The sequence below is a fragment of the Streptopelia decaocto genome, assembly GCF_964273445.1.
Source record: "Streptopelia decaocto genome assembly, chromosome: 23".
Lineage (NCBI taxonomy): Eukaryota > Metazoa > Chordata > Aves > Columbiformes > Columbidae > Streptopelia > Streptopelia decaocto.
Window position 1 is genome coordinate 3110303 of NC_138678.1, and position 22648 is coordinate 3132950.

Genomic DNA, 22648 nt, shown 5'->3' on the forward strand with positions numbered 1-22648 from the left:
AGCCGCAGGCTCCAGCGCTGGTGCCCGAGGACGACACGATGGCCGGGAAAATGAACTTAGCAGCAGCCATGACTACATTCAGCGAGGGAACGTTCCCTCCCATTCAATAGTGTTTAATCTTCATCTAGCTCAACACAAATCAGTAGTGCAGCAATATAAATACAACCGAGGAAGTTAAAGCCTTTTTGGCTTTCATAGCTCAAAAAAGCCAACAAAACAAGTTTCCAGTTTTTAAATTAAACACAAAGAAAGGCAATGAGCCACCCACCCATCCACAGGAGCAGTGGCATCCTTCACGCCAGCAAGAGGCTGATTCCTGCCCAAGGACAGGGGTGCCGCTCGTGAAAGCAGCACAGTGAGATAACGGAGGGGTACGGGGAAGGACCCCCCGCCTGCCGGAGCCCTGACGCGCGGCCAGCGCCACCGGCACTCACCACACAACGGCCTCGGCTACCGAGTTCCCTTTTCCACCAAGCGCGCACGTCCCGCCGCGTTAGGAGCACGTGCGGCTCTTCAATTGTAGCGTGAGGCCACTAAGCTGCCGGACAGAGGGAGCAGCCAGCTGCTGGGGACCCAGGATGGCAACCCCTGTTTGCCTGGCTTGTGCAAATTTTCAGGTAAAACAAAACAAAAACAAACCACAGTATATGGCATTTCATAACCGAGATATGGTTAATGTCCAGACTCACAGACGGCTTGGCGACCCACAGAAGGTGCTGGGGCCACTGAACATGTCACAGCTTTGGAATTCAGCCAGATGTTGGACACAGGTAGCACAGGCGGGTGTCCCCCCAGCGCAGAGGGGTGTCCCAGCCCAGGCAATCACCACAGCCTTTCACATCCCAAATGCCACCGTGTCACCAACGCTCCCAGTGAGAAGGGCCTGCCGGTAATCTGAACAGCTACAAACCCCCCTCTTACCCGCGAGCTGATGGAGTGTGACCATAGTGTTTAGATTCCCCCTCCTCTACACTCCAAAAGCAGCCAAGTGCATGTGAAAGGGCAAGTGTAAATTAAAATAGTGCTTAAACCATTAGGGAAGGTGGGAGGAAAAGAGAAAAAGAAGCCGTTGGACAGCAGAAGTAACCCGTGGTAGGCTGTAGGAGCCTGAAGGGAGCTCAGAGCACAGCTCAAAGCGCAGCCTCAACCTTCCTCCTCCAAGGAGCTGCCGTGGAGCTGAAGTCCGAAGTCCCAGAAGTCCCAGGTGTGTGTTTCGTGCAGTTCGAGTGGGCCAGGAGGGTCCTGCAGTCACGGTCGCTCCGAGTGGTTCTGTCCTGCCGCTCTCCAGACGCCAGCTCTGTCCTTTCCCGACGCTTCGCCCGGAGTTCACAGTTGCTTTCTCCTCCCTTTGATTTCCCTTGAAGTTCAAATTCAAGTACAACCAGTTTTAACTGAATGAAAAGAAACCCACAAAAACAAAGTTATTTTCTGTGAAACAAGTTAGCAGCGTTGTCCTCATCAAACCGGCCACCACGGCCGCTGTAGGACGGGGACAGGAGCGGCCTTTCCCGCCAAGCTCGGCGACGGCCGCCCCGGGGAGCTATAGGATTTCCTCCCTCTGGTTCTTGGCTTTGGGCGCCACTTGTCCGTTGCGCAAGGAGCCGTTCTGGCTGCGGAGCAGTTTCCCTTTCTCGCGGTCAGGCCAGGTGAAGATGGCTTCATCGCTGTCCAGTTCGGACTCCGAGTGCATCAGGCTGGTGTTGAGGACCTGGGCTTTCTGTCTGCCGCCTTGAAGGAGAGAGATTCCGGGGTTACACAACCTCACCTTACTCCGTTCCCTCTTTAAGTCTCCTTTTCCTCTCATGTCAAAGGGGCAGCCTAATCAGAATTCCCCAATTCTGTCACTTATTCCCTCGAATGCTGGAGCCAAAGCGACCCTGTTTCAGACACCCTGGCACCATAGAGGTCGGGACGACACTGGGAGGTAGTGCAAAGTCCACCAAACAGGTAGGAAAGCAAATGACATTGGAAAGGGCTGTGGGTACACATGGGAGCTCTGTCTCCCTGCCCTTGCTCAGGGCACTGTCTAAACAGCTCTCTGAGAGCTAACGGCTGGAGCAAAGAGAACACGCAGGTGTGTGAGGGAAGATTGCTGCACTCTTACCACCCTCCCTACTCTCATCTCTGCCTCTCCTGCCTGCAAGGGAGAAGAGATAAATCAGCGGGCTGCATTTAGATTAACGCACAAGGACAGGAGAGACACATTTACCGATATTGTCAGCAGAGGAAATATTTAAATTTAGCTTTTCCTTAATGGAGAAATGCAACATTTCCTCTGTTAGCAGAATGCTCCCTGGACATATCTAGCAGGGAAAAAGGCTTTAGTCAGCAGCCGGCCTCAGAAGAAGCAAGATGAGTTTAGTTACCAGAGAGCAAATGGTTGAGGCACATTTGCTACAGACTGCAGAACAACGAGCCCTTTATTTAACACTGGGCTCTTCTGTGCGAGGTGACAGATGGTCAGATTAAAGCAGAATTGGGTGCTGAGGGAGGAAAACACACCCTTTTTTTTCAAGGGTATCTGTATTTGTGCAGTTGGGACAGGCGGGTTCTGGGAGGATTTGTCCGATCAGCTCTTGCTGCAGTGCCCTCCAATGCTGCTTCAGGCACTGTTCACTTTGCTGGATCACCAATAAATGGGATAACACTAGGATGAGCAGTTATTTTCCACTAGCAAACACGAATCACGGACTATTTTCCCCACACAGTAACAACAGATTTTCCCACATTTCCCTCCTTTCCCAGTCAGTCAGCAGGTGACCACAGCTCGGCTCAAGTATCAGGTACAATCACAGCAAAAACACTCCAGCCTGAAATAACTCATTGATCTCTGCAGTCTCTAGGCCAGCAATGCAGCCAGGAAAACACTGCTGAGAGCCCACTGAGGAAGAGTGTTCTTAGTCAGCCCTCTGAGCTCTTCCTTCTCATGTTTTACCTCCTTTGGGATTTGGTTTTAACTCCAGGCTTTCTTGATCCGTTGCATCCAAAATCTTGTATTTGCTTTTTCTTTTGGATTTTCCTTTTCGTCTGAAAGGTAAGAGAAGGAATTAAGAGGCGGTCCATTTCTAAAAAAGCCAGATGAAAAAAACAACTCTGATTTTCAAAGCTTACTTGCTTATTTCAGATTATGTTCGTGTCACAACGTAAAGCATTAAAAACCTTGCTTTAGTTGCACATTTAAGGGCCAATCCAAATCTTGCTTCTTAATTGAATCCAGAGTTCTAGGACTTCAATACTTCACAAGAAACACCGAGTAACAAAACTAACATCACAGATGACCTGCCAGGACAATGGGTCCTCATGCAGCTACCTGGCTTGGAATACCCCCCAATAACCCTCAGAATAACCCCCCAATACAGGGGGTCACAGCCTTGCTCCTACCTCTTACAACAGCAGATCACCATCCAGGACAGGATTCCAAAGGCAACCACAATGAGAAAAGATGCGATGATCACATACAGCACACTCCACTCTGAAAGCAAAATACACCAGAGGTAAGTACGTTTGGGCACCTCAGAAAGCTGACAGTGTGTACTTTGGGTGATATTCTTGGAAAGAGAAAGGCCTGACCCTTTGCGGAATTCAAGTCCAGCATCCATCACTGCCAGCACCACTGACTCACCTACGGAAGCCAGAGGCTTGAGATCGAGTGTGTGGACTCGCTGCACAAGGGCATTTTTCAGCGTCTGTTGATTTATAAAACTTGCTTTTCCTGTGGCACGTGTGACTTCTACACTAAGAATGGTCTCAACCCCTAGCGCGTGTTCACCAAGGGTCTGAAGGAGTCACTTCCCTATCAAGTATCGCCTGCCTAGACGGTAACGTGTAGCAAGCCCAGGGCAGGGACTATCTCCTCGTGTCAGCATCATGTCAGAGATACCGTGAGAAGGCAAGTAGCTGTTACTCTGCCCCCCAGTTTTCAAACACTGTTTGCTTTCCAAAGATGAACAGTCCCAGGGAGGCCGCACGTACCGCAGTTGCTTTCGCCGTCCCCCATCTGCACCTTGATGAAGTTCTCCATCCAGAAAGGGTCACAGACACAGCGCTTGGTGAAGGAGTCACAGCGCCCGTGCTCGGAGCAGTTCAGCTGACACGCTAGGGACCAAAACCAGCAAGGTCAACCGGATGGCTTGCGAGTGAGGCAGAAATGGGACGGGATAGTTCAATACGGGCAGTCCCTGCAGAGCCCGTGCCACAGCGACTCGTACTTACTGACTGTGTTGATTTCTAATGCCCGGAAGATGAGGAAGTCTGACTGTTGTTTCCGTAGTTCGTTTTTTAGTGTCCAGGCCACCTCTCGTCCTTTGAATATCTGGTGTGGAGGCTGGTTCTGCACAAAAAACACCATCTTCGTGCTGCAAGTCAGACAAAAATGATTAATCTGCTGCTTCTCATCAGGTAGAGAGCCATTCTCCCCAGTCTGTCACTAGAGGGGTTTATTCTGAATCTCCTATTTATTTGAAGGCCAGATTCCTGGCTCCATCGTGAAAGCAGTAATGGTAGAGCTGGTCATTGCATTAACTTTATGATAGAACAACTTGCTCCACTACGCTTGCCAGGTTTGCAGAGTCCTGTGTATCCTTCAGATTCACAAAGGGATGCATGGACGTTTCAGGTTTTTTATTACCAGTGAGCCTATGAGTCAACAGGATATTAGTGAAGCTCTCAGAGTATGTGGAATAAAACAAAACAAAACACAAAAAAAACAATAAACCAGCAGCTGGGAGGAAAAAAAATAAGTCTTTTTTAAACAGTACAAGTTACTTTGATCATCGAGGCAAAAATGGGATCTTAAAGCCATCTGTCAGAAAATAATCTCTGCTCTTTTATAACACTTCCCTCTTGTCTGCCTACTTAATAAACATCTAAACAGATGAAGCATTAATTACAAGAATCCCTTACTTGCCTTACTCAGTGAAGAACAGTGGCAACTGGCCTGGCCATGGCAGGGACAGAAAGGTAATATTACAACAAAAAGTGCTGGCTCTTCTGTTCTGAGCTCTTTAGGTTTGCACAGACAATGAATTCTGATTTTACTGCTACAGCAGGCAACTTGGACATGAAGGAATCAATACGTTACTCAACTCAGGAAAGCCCAAAGTATAACTGCAGATTTTTTGCTGACTTGCAGCATGACTTTAAGCACACCCCTTGACCCTTTTTCAGTGCTTTATCTACCCAAGACCTGCTTGGCAACACACCTCTGACCCGAACAAGCAGGAATATCGATGTTAAGCAGCATCTCTACGTGTTACGATTGCCCAATCTGCTTCCCAAGAGAAAAATCCCCTTGGTTTACTAGACCCTCAAGCGATTCCCCTCCGTGTACCCCCTCAGATGAACCCCACCTTTGCTCAGTGTACGGCTGGATCTTCTGCACGGTAATGTCCGAGTCGAGGACCCCCAGCAGCACCCCGATCTGTCGGATGAACATCCCCTTCTGCCTCTCGGTCAGCTGGCTCACATTAACATCCAGAATGATCTCCACAAGGTTATTTTTCCTAGGATCTAGTGAGAACACACATAATACAGATCTTTAGAACTTCTATTTAACAGTCTGGGTACAAGTCAGGTCTCTAAAATTACAGCTTCACACAAGTGGAAGAGATAAAGTCAATGACTTTCACAGGTAACAGCAAGCAGGAAGAGTCAGCCCCAAAAAAACACATGAAAATACAATCACATCCCCCAAAACTTTTGGCTTTTACAGTTCTGAGCTGGACTAGACTACACATTTTATGTATCCAGACACAGGGCTTGCTAATGCTCTCTAAGCATACGCGGTACAGCACAAAACCCAGACTCACCAGGTTTTACTTCCACTGTGGTCCTTTCCACATCACTCTCCCCTTTGGCATCTGTTACTCTGAGGTGGAACGTGTAGGTCCCTTCTACCAGATTGGACAGGAGGAGGACAGGATGATGGTCTGAATTATTTAAGACTTCCTGGAAGGCAGAGCAAAATAAGTATCAGGAAACAAAGGATCAAACTAGCACGATAGATCGTCATACTTAGGGATATCAAAGGTAATGAGTGCCAACAATCAGCCTTATGTTTCCTCAGGAGCTGCCAGCGCTATTTCTCACTGATTTTTGTGGTGCCGCCGTTTAAGAAAAGCAAGCTCACCCCAGCGGCAGGGCTCCCCTCGTCGCGGGTCCACAGGTAGCTGACAATTCCCTTATCGTCAGAGGACTTGGATCCATCCAGCTCAGCTGTGTTTGTGGGCAAGGTGATGACAACATTTCCAGCGATCTTTGCAACTGGTGGCTTGTTTATCTCTAAGGAAACCGAAAGAAAGCAGTTGGAGAAAAATCTGGTCCTACCCAAACAAAAACTGCTGCATTAGATCTTTAGAAATCCCTGTCTAACCCCAGGGGAGGAGAAGGGAAACGATGTACTGCAGCATTCAGCTGAAGATACCGCTCCTCCAGAAAGGGCAGAGCCTTGGCTTAAAGACATTTCAGTGCTATCCACAGTATCTTTTACCTATTTTTTATTTTGGCACGCCTCTGCTGAACTGCTTAGAGTTAACCTGTGTGAGGCAGCTCAGCACACGGCTGGACGTACCTTCTTTGACAATGACGTTGACGGAGCTTTGGCTCTGCAAGTTCCTTTCGTCTTTAACCGTCAGAGTAAACTCGTACGTCCCAACTTGGAGGCCGGTTACAGTGGCAATGCTGCTGTTGGCGTTCTCCAGCTTGACGCCATCGGGGCCCCTAACCAAAGCACAAGAGGATCTGTTTGAACTTGGCACAGGTCACGGGAGCTTGTGTCACACCAACCAGGAGGCTCAAGCTCAAGCAGAATTTATGGGGATGCAAACACACAGTTGCCTGGAAATACAGAGTCCACAGCAAAATGCAAAATTGTTTTCTCCAGTTACAAGATAATCAAAAGCGAAAGTGCAGCACTCGGAACAAAACCCATGATTTCTGGTGGTTTAGTGTTCTGGTTATTTTTAAATCAGGGGAGCACTGATATCAGCATTTAAGTAAAGTTTACAAAAAGTGGTACTTTCAGCAAAATCGGCTCATAAACTGCACAATAAGCCAATTTTTTTAAGGAAAGGTATAAAGAAAAATAGTTTCTTCATTTCTAAGAGCTTTGCACACTTTGCATTAGAAAACAGAAAAAGCTACTGCAAGTTGCTCACAGGCTTTTTCCTGAACTCCCTGAAGCACTTCAGGGAATTTAGAGTCTGAAGGGAAGCAGGACAAGAAGAGGAGAACGTTGCCTCATTCAAACACCGAGCCAGAAGGCCCTGCTGTTACCTGATTACAGAGGATACACACCGTGTTTTTTCCCAAAGAAAGGAGACAATCTTCTGGTCATCTGAGCTCTTGCTGCCATCCAGAGTGGTGCTGTCCACAGGAAGAGTTAATTCTTTATCCGGACCAGCATCCGCCTTTGGGGGCTTATTGTTCTCTGAAAAAGGATTGCAATATTTTTCATACACATACCATAAAAGGTGGAGCTTAAAACCCCAGCATTAAGAAGTTTCTCCATGATCCCTAGTATGCTTATTGCCTGTTATCTCAACCTTGTACTCAGAAAAACTGAGGTTAAAAGCAGTTAAGAGTTCAGATCAGCGTTTCATTCACACATCTGCAATAAAATGAGAAGAAAATCGAGGAGTTCTGATTTTTTGCTCTCATTCTGTAAGCACTGCTCCACTTTTCGGGCTCCTGTCCCAGGACCAGCACTGTGGGCAGAGAGAGCTGCTTGGAAATACAATCCTGCCATTGCAGTGGGATAACTTCAATCAGACTACATTGTGTAAAACGAGAGAACAGCCTAGAAAGGCAATATCCCTAGAAACATTATTTTGTTCATTCATCAGCAACATACCAGCCCAGAATGGTCTTAAATTAAACAGCTTTTCTGAAAGCAGCACAAAGCTCCCGTGAGTCCTAGAGGATGCTGACAGATTGATGCTCGCTTCTAAGCCTGGAATGGAAGCGGCAAAAGCAGCAGCTCACCTGGCTGGACTATCACCGTGACCTCTGCAGTGGATTGGTGCCCAGCGGAATCCGTCACTATCAGCTGGTAAGTGTAATCACCTTCTTGCATCGCAGAGAGCTGTAAGACTGGTGTCCTCACCCCCTTCGAGAAAACATAGTCACGTATTCAAAATAATCCCTACACAGATGATAGATCAGAAGATCCTGCTTCTAAAACAACTATTATCAGCAGATTCAAAGGGCTTCAGTCTCGCTCCACACCTGGGGATGGCACTTAGACATCCCTATTACACCATCATTGATTCCGCTACCACTGATGTTCTGAGAAGTCAGCAACCGAACAGAGAAAGAACGCGCTTCCCTAGCAGGTTAAAGTGTGATCGAGTTGTGCTGAGAGCTGCTGTAAAAGGCATCAGAATCCAACACCATCGAGTTTCCATTTCTCCTCATCGTCCATTCTTGAGCAGTATTTAAAACCGCATCGCTCAAGGAAGGAAACAGGATGCCAGTGAAAACCTGTGGCCAGACTGGCGCACCAGCTCAGGCACTAAGCCAATACCAGCTTCATGAGGACTTAGTTTTAAGCATATATTTAATCATCACATGCTGGCTCTCTAGGATTATAAGTCATTTGCTAACAGTAATTTTAAAATTATTTGATTATAGAAAAATAAGCCAGCTAGTACAAGATCCAGCATGAGTATGGGAGAGCCACACTGACCTGCATCTCCATCACCTTCCCTTTGCTGTTCGGGCTGAGCAGCCACTCGTAGCTGACGATGCTGTGATCATCGGTGCTCTGATTCCCGTAGAGGGTGATGGAGTTCTGAGGCAGGGTGATCACTTGGTTTGGGCCCGCGTTTGCCACTGGAGGATAATCCACGGCTTTGTTCACAGTCAGGTTTGCAGTGGTGGAGTTGCTGGCACCGTCTGAGTCCACTACTGTTAGACTGAAAAAAAAGAGCAGTGAAGAGTCAAGATTATCGAGCTGAACACAAAACACTGGCTAGAGTGAACTGAAATGCAAAAGGAGAGTTAGAAATTTAGGACACTTTCAAGAACAGGAGAGTAATTTTTTTTAAGAAGTGAAAAAACCCTATGGTTTGAGGCAACGGTGCTTTTTCTGAGTAGTAATTTCCCCCAAACACCCAATGATCATCCTCAAAGTGATGCAAGAAATTCAGTCACGTCCACCTCTAACTCGAAATCTACCAACTAGTTCCAAGATTAAACCACCCTAGTGAAAGATCAGCAGCTTTTACATACACAGTTGTAACAGAAAAGATCTCCCTGAGTATGACACCGCTTCCCAATGGGAGATGTTCGTTAACACGGACACAGAAGTTCATTAATAACCCACCAGTGCCCTGAACACCGTGTGCCTCTGCAGGTAGGGCCAGGACCACAAAACAGAGCAGCTTTCTGCTAAATCTGGATCTGAGCATCAATCTGATTAGTTCATATACCAACAGCTTAGGGATAAAACAGTGTTCAGTTATGGATACTCAGGTTTATTTTATTTTAACTAGATCTGCTGATGCAGCACATGGACATCACACCAAAATGCAGAGCAAAGGAAAAACACAGAACATTGAAGTAAAATCAGCTACTGTCTATTACTCAGGTACGTGCAGAAAACCATTAAGCCTCATTCACTTATCTGGGACAAACACATTGCATTTGAAAACTGGATTTAAAGACTACAATTCTTCCAAAGCCTTTACTCAAACAGTTTAGATTTGACATTTCAAGAGACATTTTGTAGCACTGGCAGACCATACGTTCCCTTCTGCCATCATCTTAGACCAGCGCTACAACTTAAGAATAAAAAGTAGCTGGAGAGCTTATCTCTTCTGAAGTGCAAAGCTATGAAACTACCTGGAAATGTAGGAGTGGAGAGAGAGGGTATGTCACAAAATAGAGTTCTCTCCCTGTTTCACCTTTGTTTTTTTAAACCAGACTAAGACTTTAGGAATCTTCTGCATTTTAAGGGATGAGAATTGATCAACTCTTGCAGCTATAACCCACCTGAAGGTGTAATTCCCGGGTACCAGGTTGGTCAGCGTCAGTATGGCAGTGTCGCTAGAGACCTTTTCCTCCCGCAGAGGACCCTTCAGTTCTTCCCAGTGATAGCTGACAATTTTATCATCATCAGTGCTTTCTGTTTCAGTTGTGGAAGAAAATGAACATATGAGCAGTTGGAAAATGCTTCACAAACCCCAGGTGTTCAGTCCCCTACTCCAGTACTGGGTTTAGCAGCCAAAGGTGGGTTTGGTCCAAGCCCAGAGGTCTCTCTTGTGCCCAGATACTCAAACCGTATCCTCTTCTCTACCTTGTTTCACAGGGATACTCAAACACTCTTAATCCCAGGTCTGTATGTGTGCTGGGGAAAGACAAAAAGCCCAAACCAAAACTCTAACAAAATACTAGTTGGGGTAAGACAACCTGAATGTACTCAAAGAAACCCCTGAAAAGCTCTAGTGCAGGCCAGGATCAGGAAAGGTGCTGTGTTAACTAATAATGTTTGAAGCTTAACACAAGAGGCCAGTAATTTTGACCAACAGTAGTTTTTCTTATTCTAAGCAGCAACCTCTAGAGCTTCTCCTTTTTTAGGAATTGGCTCAGAGCAGTGCCCTTCAAAAGGAAACACAGAGAGATGCTGTCGTGTGTGTATTCCCCTCTCCTGACAAGAGAGGCTGATTCTTTTCGCTAAAGTGTGTTTGATTGTGTCACAGCCAGTTCCTCTTAAACTTTATCCAAAGGGTCAGCCCAGAACCAAACACACAGAAACTAAGCTTGCTGGACTACTGCCCTTTAAACTGTGGGTACTCACGGCTGCCATCAATAACCGTGGAAATGGTTGGCAGTGAAATCTCCTGGAACTGCGGGGACACGATGGCAACAGGAGGCTGATTCACCCGAGGCTCTGCAACAACAACCAAGCTGTTACAATGACATCTACAGGCAGATCGCAATAAAAACACCCTGCCAAAGAACTCAGAAAAACCGCTCTGCTGTTGTGCACCATGAGCAGCAAGCGGAATATACATTGCACATCCTCTTCCCAGCCCTATTTAGCCCTTAGTGCTGTAGTCAGTGAGTCCAGAGTGTGGAATTGCTGCGCCACCGATCAGACTGACCACAGAGAACTGCACAATCAACCACAGCAACTCGTGCTATCAGCAAGTTGTACACCAGTGCGGGGAAACAGTGCTAACAAAAGGGATTTAAACAAGCAAGGAGGCAAACCACCACACTAATGCTCTGGAAATGGCTGCGCTGCATCAGTTGTCCCATACTGGGGCAAGCATTCCAGCACAGACCACCCGAACAGAGCAGCACCTACAGCTTCTTGCCAAAGTTCAGCTGCTGCTCTGAAAAATGAATGATTTTGATGCATGCTGCCAGCCGCAGATTCACTGCTTATAAGGAAATGATCAGCAACAGCATCCAGAAGGCCAGCCACACACTTGCTAATTTAGGGAGTGCAAGAGCACTTCTTTGCCCACAAAGCTTGGAGAAAAAGTCTTGCTGAAGTGTACAAAAGTAAAGAGTTTTTTTGCATAAAAGGCAATGCAGAACCTGTGCTTGCTTCTTTACACAGGCCATCTAAAAACTGAGACGTGGTGAGACAGTGAGCACAAGCTGCTGTATCTACACCAGCCCATCTGCAAACCACGTCTTACCATAAGGAATGAGACTGGAGTTAACCTGCATGGGGTTGGGAATGATAGGGAAGAAAATAACCTCCAAAGGAGCTTCAAAGCTCTGGCTTCCCTTCATTTTGTGTTCCTGCTGCTATATACTTTTTACCCAGTTACAGCTAGTTTTTACTGAAGCAGCGGCTTTCCATGGTGCAGCATTTGCTAAGCTTCACATCTCAACAAATAACTTCATACATATATATATACTGAATTCGCAGCACAATGAATTTTCACTATGTTAAACCAGGGTCGAGTCAAATACGCCAAACACCGTGGTACAGGTATCGTGGTTTGGCAGGGACAGATGAAGTTAAGAAAAGACACAATCCTACCAACTCACTTGGATTCACCGTTACATTCACGTAACCCTCTCCACGGGCGTTTTCCCCATCAACGACGACTTTGAATTCATACAGACCAACAGTAAGCTGGAAGGAAACACAAAAAATTGTTGACCTTCAGGCCAGTCGCACCTTCTCAGGAGCTGTGAGAACGTCCAGTTACCACCCTTGGCACAGCAGCACATTAGACACGGGCAATTATGCTCCAACCTACACATACACAGCAAGGGATGGTTTCCATGCCAAAACATATTACGTATCTTTTAGTTTACAGTGGCTATGCAGAAACCAGAGACTAGTATTTCTTTCTACCACAGGTGCCACAGGATTGCCAGTCAAGCTTTATTTTCTAACAACAATAGGCAAACAGAAGAGAGATAACGGAGATTAGTTCAGGTTGTCTGGGCACAGGAATCTGTACTAGCAGGTTGCATTTGAGCTGAGAAAGGCTGTGTGTAAGGAAAAAAACACCTCTCTTCTTGTGTATTTTTACAAAGGGAAGTATTTCTTCTCTTCCTTCTTAAATCCTGAAATCAATTCCTTCTTTCCCTCGTGCCAGATCAATCTCTGTTTTCTAAGATACACAGAAGAGCTCGCAGTCAAACGCTGGCTGCCTGCCCATTCTGCAATTTCCTGTTCATCCTGAAATCAGGTACAAGTCTTTCCTGGCTGCCAGGGTCCCCGTCTTCTCCACCTGCCATTTAATACAACAGGATACGAAGCAGCAAAAGCTTTACCTTAGATAACTTAAGAGTCTGTGAGTGCTTCCCTTCCATTTCTCCACTGTAGTCTTTTGGATGAGTAATCAATTCCCACTCATAGGAATAAGTGGTTCCTTAAGAAAAAAAAAGGTCCAGATATGAGTTTTTACAAGACTGCCTTTCTGCCATGCTAAAGAAAAGCAAAGGCATTAAACATTTACAAGGCACATTCTGCTGCGCTATGGAGAAATGAGACAGCTTGGAATCTGAGTCGCAGCTTTTTGGGAATATACCCAGGGAAAGCGACAATCTGTGCTTCTAAAAACACATTTACTCCGGAGCCAAACCCCATCTCTCAGCTTCTAAGGCATTAAAGAGCTTTGGAACAATCACAGCTCCAGGATAATAGGAGAGAAAAGCCTTATCACGCTCTCAAATCCTGCAGACACAACACAACGCCAGTGTTTGAACAGAAATGCATCTATCCCTGTTGCTGTACAACATGTAACACCCTTGCAGTGCAGTCTCCCACTGCCACTGTGGACAGAGCTCTAGAGAAGACCTTTACAAATACCTGTGAAGGATTTGCGCGATGAAATGAGGAGTGTTTAAAATGTCTTCCTCGGTATACCAACCCCAAATCAGACTGCAACCCACCAAATGAGAGATCGTTTGCTGAGACAGCTTGTCACCCATCGGTAAGTATCACAAACAGATGCTGAAGATCCGCTGCTTCCTCACACACTTAGGGAATACACTGCCTGCCAAATCTAATGACTGTGGAGCACTCTCAGTGCTTTTTGTGTCTTGCTATTTTCTGGGAGAGGTAATAGCACGGGATGAAAAATTTCTACAGGAAAGTGTTCTCTGACAAAAGACATCTGCAGGATTATCCTTATTTAATGTTGTTTATACTGCCTATTTGCCATTGTCACAAGCCCTCAGCAGAACTCCCCGGGAAGCCTTACGAGGTGGCGGTTCGGGAAGCACAAACGCATTCAGCTGAACTTCATTCTTTGGCAGAGTCACTTGGACGCTGTCTCCAGCAGAAACCACCAGCTCCTTCATAACTGAGAGGGAAAACACAGAATTGAAAGAGAAACAGGAAAAAACAAAGAAACCAATCAGACTAAAAAACCCAACCAAAACCCTGTTCAGAAAAACTGCCTTTCACACCATCTTTGTATTATTTAGCAAAACGAGGAGGCCCTGGCTACATTACTTTTCCAACACAAGCCACTGAAGACATTTAAAATATATTTTCAAGTTTTAGCTGGGGTAAGCCCATAAAAACAACACTAACTTGTCAGCACCAGCATCCAACGAGCTTCCTGCCAAAACCATCTCTGGATGCAGCATTTCCTTCACACTTTCCATTTGTTCCCTTGTAAGGGAAAGGAACTTGTGAGATTTATGGTGCCAAAATCCCGTTCTCAGACCTCACGAGTTAATGGGGTCCAACCACCACCTGCACTGAAGCACGTACCTCAGCGCTTTTTCAAAGGCACCGTGATTTCTGAAACTCTATTTTTCAATACTGCAAGAGCTTGTCATCAAAGCCTGGCCAGATGATGTCCTCACCTGGTGTGGTGGCCGTCGTACTCGGTGACACGGCAGCGCTGGTCTGGGTTGTAGAAACGCTGCCGTTTGTGGGGACACCACTTGGCACTGAAGTGGCTGTCTGCAGCTTCGCTGTGCTTTTTCCTGGCACGGGGCTGACCGTGGGCAACACATCCGAGGCGTGAGGATGGAGCAAAGCATCCTCTGGCTGCCCAGGCTTCTCAGTCTCCCCTGCGGCTGCTAAACCCTGTGCCACAGGGCTGGAGAACGCAGCCAGCACTGACGGGTCTGGCGCAGGTGTTCCTGTGGAGATCTGTAAAGGAAAAAGTTGTGTTAGTTTGACTTGAGCACTTTCGTTTCATTGTGTTTAAGTTGCACGTCACCTCCACCAGGCTGAAAAGTCCCTGGTTTGTTTTGCTCGGAAGTAGGATGTTTTATTGCCCCCTCTTCTCTCTTTGGAATTGTTTCTCCATGTTCTTCCTCCACAGCTGATACGCTATCTCTAGCTCAGCTGAACACCAGTTAATACCATAGATTTCGTTCCAGCATATTAGGCACCATGGCTGTTGATGTGGCAAACCTGACAGAAGGTCTATGTTCAAAATTGCAGTGAGCGGAGCTAAAAGAACAGAGAGGTGGGTAAGACAGGAACAAAAAACAGGGACCAGGAACTGGGGTTCATTTGGGCCATTTATTTTGGCCATATATTCCTTTCTCTAAAGCTGTGCAGTTGGCAAGCACAAAGCAGGAAGATTGCAATGGCATTTTTATGCAATAATCAAATCATCGCAGCAAAGGGAGAATTTATTTCAGAGCTGCTCTTCAAAGCAAGGTGGCCTGACACAAACAGCTCCCTGCGTGCGTGCCACGGGAGACGCTGCCGGGGCAGAGACCTGTGCTCGCGGGCAGAAAGTCCCTCACATCCATACAGGATGAGCCACTTGATTGAAAATAATCAAAGTGGCAGGAACAATTTCCTTTCTTTCATCAGAAAATTCCTTTTACAGTACCTAGCCCCATTCCAGTTCTTAGCCTGCCAGGCAATACTCTTGACAATTTACCTTCCACTGACTCTATTTTGAGAACATCTGCTAAATATTTTAAATGGAGCAAATTACCATCTTTGACTTGGGAAGTGTTTTGGAGCTGAATTCCCCACCACTGCTCCCCACTCAAAAGCTCATATTGGAGGAAATACTCTCAAGCTCTCATACCATGCTGTTGGCATTCACTCCAGCAAACAGCAACTGGAAAAACGCTCTAGACCAGGCTGGGCAACATCATACTCAGTAGATGGCCTGGGCTTTACAAAACATTAAATGTCAGTTGTAAAAATAAAGCCATCCTACATGTACTGCAACAGCCAGCCAGGCCAGGAGTAGCAGTGAAGGCTTCTCTGCAAGAAGGTTGGGGTTGTTTTTCAGTCTTTGGCAAATCATTTCTTAACTCTACAGTTAAGAGAGATCCTCTTCCTCCCAGAAGTCTTCAGGATGAATTGACAGCCAAATGTCTGCAGAGAGCTCGAATTAGATAAGCTTTGCCTGGGGCAACATAACAGTCAAAAATGCCTCTAATGCTTGCAAGCTGAGACACTTCTTATCTTTACTCCATAACCCCAAATTCTTTAAAGCAAAGAACAGAAGATTTCATTCTTGGAGATAAATGAGGAGCAGATGAGAAGTTTGCCAGCTGTCCTGTCTTATTAGCGTAGGAAATCGAGAGAAGGGGCACACTGGCCTGAGTGAATGAATACAGAAGTGTCAGACACTTGATTCCAGTCCCTACTTGCCTTTGGCGAGGGATAAATGACCTGGTGCCCCTGGGAGTCCCGTGTCTATCAGATGGAACTAGAGCAGTGGAATCTGCACCGAACCTGAGCTATTTCAAAATCCAGCCCAGGTGAAATTCTACCCATTTCAGCATATGTGTAATTCTACTTATTTTGGCCCAACCCAACTCCCTGCTGGAGCATCTCCCTCCTGCAAAGACTGGCCACCTCCCAACTATAAAGCCCTGAATGTTATATCCTTGGCCTAAATTAAACCGCTCACAGATCAGCAGCACAAGGACAGCTGCATAGCTTGCCTTAGATTTTCCCTGCGAAAGCTGGATGGTTCAATAACCAAGGAATTAGCCCAGGGCTATGTAGAACCAGCTTCAGCTCAACATGCCTGTTAAGGTGGATTGTTTTAATTCTTTCTCCTCCTCAGAAACTCTGTTCTAAACCTCAAAAATGTGACAGCCAGGAATTCCATCACAGCAAATAGATTTTAGTAACAAGTTTTTATTTTGATGAACCTGTGTTCTGTCAAGAGATCTGGACCTTCATACTAGCAAAAATTACTAAAAAGAAGAAAAAGTTAATGACACCAGAGAGTGCTTCCTAAAGATGGGAAATCCTGGATACTCAGCAATATTCAGAAGCTGATTAATCCATGTTATTTGGTATTTGCAACCAGTTTATTGGACAGGCACTGAACAGTAATGATGTGACAACTCAGAACGCAACACTGCAAACTCAACAAGCAGCGAGATAGAATGGGGCCACTGGGTAAATATCAGATATTAAGAGGAGGAAAGAACAAGGAGGGTGGAAACGCTGCAATACTTTGAGTCAGCCCTAAATGCTGCGGGAATCTGGAAAATTAAACATTTGTGAAGTTTTTGCGGGTGATTTCCCGGGCTGGCCTGGCGCTCTCAGCCCTGGCCCTTGGCCCCGCTCCACATCCTGCTCTGCAGGGTGGGGGCTCCGGGCAGTCACAGCCCTGCCTGCACCCAGGCTTTGAACACAACGGAGAGAAATGCATTCACTCAAGTTCCCAGAAGGCATCAGGCTCCAACAGCACCAAATCCTAGAAACACGGCAAAATGTATTTAAGTAACAGCTTCACCAAGTAGAATTCTTTCTATTCACCATCACGAGTGCATGGGCTTTCTGGTATGATAAGGCTCAAAACACTACTTGCAGATTTAAAAATGGAAACATCATTTAACAATTGAAATGCGCCAGTTTCTCTTTAAGACTAACATCTAGATTTACTAGATTAACATTGTACATGTTTGGAGTAGAGACTAACTGTTTTAATTCAACCAATGCCAACCTAAGTTTGTGGATTTGAGAAACTGAAGTAGTCTTAAAAATGGAGCGGAAAAGTTGGCATTAAGATGCCACCTCAAGCAAGTAGGCTGACATGGAAGTGCACTGAAAGCTCCATGCATGAGCCTATAAAATAACATATTTAACTGCCTCGATTCAGCACTCAAAACAGCTTATTCTGTTCTGTGGATTACAGGTAACAATTTTCAACTCCCAGGCACTTCCACTGACATCACATCTCACTTCTCAGTCGGCAAGTACACTATGTGATTACACAAAGGACAAGCATCATCACGACATCCATCTCCCCTCACCTTCCCAAAGACTCTTTATTCCACTGAGGAAAAGGGAGGGAAAAACCTCCACCCCCCAAACAAAAACCCCAACCCTCAGCCTTGCCTTATTGACAGGAGGCTGAAAACAGAAATCCTGAAAGGTTGACTTAAATCTGCTGAAGTGATAGGAAAAGTCTACATAAAGCAGATTGAGCGGGAAGGTGAGAGCTGGCCAAGGCTGCCCCGTTTCTGCCCCAGCAATCCCACTTACCCATGACAAACCAACACCGTCTGCGTCGCTCGATCTATTCACATTATTGCTGTTAGGAGGGAAGGGGCTTTGGGGTTTCTGCTCTCTTGGGTTCTGTCCATCTGTCAGCGAGTCCTCTTGATTTGCATGGCCTTTGGGAACTGGCTTGTCTGCCACTAAGTGCCTCAGTACCTGATCTTTCAAGCGTTCTGCTTCGCTTCGGCTGCTTCTGGATTTGCCATGCGGTGCTCCAGCCGCAGCCTCAGTGCCAGGGCTCACTGCTCTGTCCCCTCTCTGGACTTCCATTCTTCTCCCTGCGAAGCTCCAAGTCTGCAACGACCTCCGCAGTCTTTTTCTCCCCTGCGCAGGGATGTCCCAGTCCAACCGCTTGTGAAACCAGGTCTTCACATCACCTTCTGTCTGAAACTTTAAGGAGCGCTCCATGCTTTTTGATTTCTTTAAAAATACCAAAACAGAGTCAGAAGCGTCAGTCCTGTTCACCTGACACGTGCCACGCATAGTGCAGTTCACCTGGATGCACAGATTTTCCAAGAACCAAAAGGCATCACAGGTGGGGCTCTGGCAGCAAGCGCTCTGACAGGACCAGATGGTATGAAATCCTTCCAGAAGCTGTAAATTATGATCTTCCCACGATCTCAAATGGCCACCAAACACGATCTTCCCCGGCTCACATTTAGATCTGTTCCAGTTTGCATCTGGGAAAGGGGAGGGAAAACAAATAAAGACAATTCTCAACCCTTTAAAGCAGTGAACAATAGATCCTCATCACCATTGTTAAGATTAATTTAGTGCACAAAAGTAACGTCTTCCTCTTCCACGCTGATGTTTGAAGTCAGTCACTTGACTGAAATTCCCCATTTGAGAAGTTGTATCTCCTAGAACAGAGGTCTGTGAGGCCTGTTCTCACCACCTGCTCCACCATGGGGCTTTCTACGACAGAAATTACCCGTCAAACACGTTTCTGAAGAGTCAAGTTACTTCACATCTCAGGTCGGCAGTAAAGCAGCAACTGCTTTGCATATGTTTGGGGTTTTTTTCTTAGCATAAAAATTTAGAGTGCTTGCAGGGATCAGTGGATTAAAGGCTTCCAAAATTCAGAGCTCTGCAGATTAAGGACTCCCTAAAAATAGACTAATGACCTATGGGACTGTTACACTGTGCTGTGTTCAGCATCCAAGGGATAATAGGTCACTGAAAGATTACTTTACGAACGATGTCGCTGGAGGCTGAGTGGTGCAGCCGGGGGCTACGCTCCGGAGCTGGCTCCCTGCCTGGGAAGAATGGAGCTCCTGAACACAACGCAAACGGGATACTTTTTTCTCCATGAAAATAAAGAAGTCTGAATTTAATTTATAATACCTCAGTCCCCATTTCTTCGCAGCATATAAAGAAAAGTTCACAGCAGGCTCATGGAGCAGGACGCTTTCCCAGAGCCAACCACAACACAGAGAAGTGCAGAGGGGAGGTACCTTTCTGTGCAAGCCTGGGGCTCCGGAGCGGCACTCAACCTCTGCCTCCTGAAGCACCAGCTCTGGAAAACTCCGTGAGAGCAGAACAGCACAAATGGATGCAGGCGTCTGTTTGCCTTAGGCTACCTGAAGTGTTTGACTTCAGGGCTTTAAACTCCAGTCACAAGGACACTTAACCCCACAACTACTGAGCTGGCGAGGAACTCTGACCCTCCGAATCACAGCTGCTACCCAAAGTTCGTGATATCGAAGTACTGCCACCTTCGCCCTCCTCCCGCACCTGGGGAAGAGTCCTATGCGTGACATTCACTCAATTCATTTAAGCGCCATGGCAGCGAGCAGAGCTCCTCAGCCTACATTTGCAGCTCATCTCTGGAAAGATGTGTTTGTTTTTCTTGGCTTTTTTCTTTTTCTTTCCAAGTAAAACAGTACAAAAAAACGCTGCTCTCCTCAGGAACTCGGGAGTTCCCATCCTGACGATGCAGCTCGGGGCTTTGCTGAACAGCAGCGGAATGGAATGGACAAGAGCAGTTTCTATTAATAAGCTCAGATTCACAGATTTGCCCAGGCACTTAATCCCTCCTGATATCGGATTAATGATTAAAGACTTGACTCCACAGACTTTTAAAATCTGTCACATGTAACCAATTATGTCAAAATAACTCCTCTTGTGTAACTCCGCGTGATCACACCAATTTCTAGGCAGTCATAATTCCTCCTCAGTTTAACAAACTCTGCTGCCTAAGTTACACAAACAAGACCAAAGAACAAAAACTCTACAGTGGAAAAAGTGTCCACATCAGGATAACCATGTCACGTATAATTGTATTTGTTTCCGCACACGCATCACCCTTCGAGGTTTAAGCTCTCCAAAGCAGATCAGCCCTCAAACACTCACTAGGCAGCAGCCTGAAGAACACATCCACATAACCGAGAAACAAACCTTCTGAACTAGGATCTGGTGAATGCTACACACGCACATAGGAAAAACATGACTACTTGGTAAAGATGTGGCCTCAAAAACACTCACAGGACCTTACTGCATCTCTCTGAAGAGTCAGAATCTGAACTTCTTAATTAAAAAAGCAAAACAAAACACAATCCATTATGCAAAGGCTTCCATATAAGCCACCAACTTGGTTATTTACTTGAGCAGGAGGTTGGTTACTCAGGTTTGAACAGGAACTAAAAAAACCCATAACAACTGGCTGTGAGCAAATACACATTATTGACATACTGTGTTTGGGAAAAGTCTTAACATTTGAGGGCTTAAAAAAAATGTTCTTGCCTTCCCAACCTGCTTCAGGTATTCCTTAGATTAAATTGTTTTCCCTCATGCCCCACATCTCTCCTGCCCTTTGGTAGTTCATTAGGCAATCATTAAGGGTGGGGCTTTGTTTGTTTTTTAAACCAGCTACAATGTCTACCAATAAATAATTTCCCTTTCCTCTCAGAACATTTTAAACAAGTGAGAGGGATAAATAGCACAAAAAATACAGCTACAGTCCCAGAGAGGACAGAAGAATCACCTGCTGAGGAGCACAAGGCACACAGGCAGGCGCACAGGCAGAGCAGCTGCAGACCTCTCCGCTCCCTTGCTGGCTTTCCCAGGCAGTGTCGCGACAGGAACCGGGCGCTAATGCTGAACTTGGCTTCCAACCTCTTCTCCATGGCCTTTGTGAGCAGCAGTAGGGTTCTGGAAACAAATAAGATAAGAAGCACAAAACATTGACCGGCAATTGGTATGTTCTTGCACTGACCAAATCGACACTATGAAGAGCGTGGAGCATTTGCGGGGAAAAAGCAATGGCTTATCTTATCTGCTGTGACTTAGTCCAGCTGCTGCTAAGTAACTATCGATGTACAACACTAAGACGAAATCCAAAGTAGCCAAGTTTCCCGTGTTGAACCACGAAAGGCCGCCACGCTGGCCTTTCCCATTATCCTTGTGATTTCCTCATCTACCACTTTCAGTGGCAAAATACCTAGTATCACAGCCTAATGGATTCAAAAGATATGTTTAGGAAATTTCAGTTTGAAATATGCCCCAGAGAACGGACACCCAGGCAGGACCACGAGCATAACAGAGGCTCCGATTGACCTCCACATCTGCCTGGCCGTGTCATCACAGGCATGTTGGCACGGGCTGGTACCAGCCAGGACTACAGAGAGACAAGGCAACAGCAATGCTGAGAAACATGGAGCTAAAGATGTGTTTTGCCTCGTATTTTGCTCCACAAGGCACAAATTATTAAAGCACTGATGCTCCTTCTCAGCCTTCCTAATGCTAAAGGCTCTTTTACAGCCTTGGATGTTACTGAAATCGAAATTAGCTCTGGGTGATGTGACATGAAAACGTTATTTCATAAGTAATAAACATGATCTGTTTTCAGAGACTAATGAGCTACCGTTAGACACAAAAAGTTAAATCTGCCATTTATGAAGACTCAAAAGGAACGGTATTATAGATCTATCAGTGCTTTGCTGAAACACCCAGCGCTTGTCAAAATCCAAGGGAATTCCACTCCGGCCGCGAAGAGCGAGGGGAAGGAGCCTGACGGGCGGACACGGGAGACCCGAACCTACAGGGGATCTAAAACCACAGGGGACCCGAACCCACGGGGGATCTAAAACCACAGGGGGACCCGAACCCACAGGGGACCAGTCAACAGGGCGGGACGGAAACTTTCCGCCCCCCGGCCCCGCCGGCTCGGTCCCCGCCGCCCCGGTGACTCAGGGCCGGAGCGCAGACACCGACGGGCCGGGCCCGGTAGGACCCGCCGGGGGCGGAGGCCCCAGCACGGAGCCCCCGCAGCCCAACAGTGCCCCGGGGCCGCGACAGGGCCCCGCCGGGAGCGAGCGGGTACGTACCAGGGGGTCATGGCTCGGCGGCTCCTCAGCGGGCTCAGGCGGGCGGCGGGGCCGGGCCGGGCCTCCAGCGCGGCGGGCCGGGGGGCAGCGCGGCCTCCTGCCCCGCGGCCATGGCGGCGGCGGGCACCCGCTCACCCCTCACCCGGAAGCTGAACCGCCGCCGCCTCCCGGAACCGGGAGCGCCTCAGCGGGCACCGTCCGGTGAGCGCCGGGACTGCGGAGCCGCCTGTCCCGGCTTACAGCGGCCCTGGGCGGGGCGGCGCCGCCCTCCCGCAGCCAGCGGGCCAGGAGGCCGCGCAGCCACAGGTGATTTGCCCACAGGCCGCACGGAGGAGGTGGCTTCGGCGGCTGCACAACAAGACGGCAGGCGATTGGTTAGCGATGAGGAGGCGGCACG

At 47.1% G+C, this 22648-nt stretch overlaps 1 protein-coding gene across 1 annotated transcript; it reads right to left on the minus strand.

The window, feature by feature from the left end:
- Nucleotides 1-73: 73 nt before the first annotated feature.
- KIAA0319L (KIAA0319 like) lies at nt 74-22536 on the minus strand. Its single transcript, XM_082071317.1, has 21 exons — nt 22252-22536; nt 20910-21076; nt 17912-18606; nt 14290-14581; nt 13677-13778; nt 12745-12842; nt 12007-12094; nt 10796-10888; nt 9991-10123; nt 8684-8912; nt 7981-8104; nt 7294-7426; nt 6569-6717; nt 6128-6279; nt 5808-5946; nt 5349-5508; nt 4213-4355; nt 3973-4095; nt 3382-3472; nt 2936-3027; nt 74-1728 (listed from the first exon to the last, which is right to left on the minus strand). The coding sequence occupies exons 2-21, from the start codon at nt 21049-21051 to the stop codon at nt 1541-1543; spliced, it is 3366 nt and encodes a 1121-aa protein (XP_081927443.1). The 5' UTR covers nt 21052-21076; nt 22252-22536; the 3' UTR covers nt 74-1540.
- Nucleotides 22537-22648: the final 112 nt, after the last annotated feature.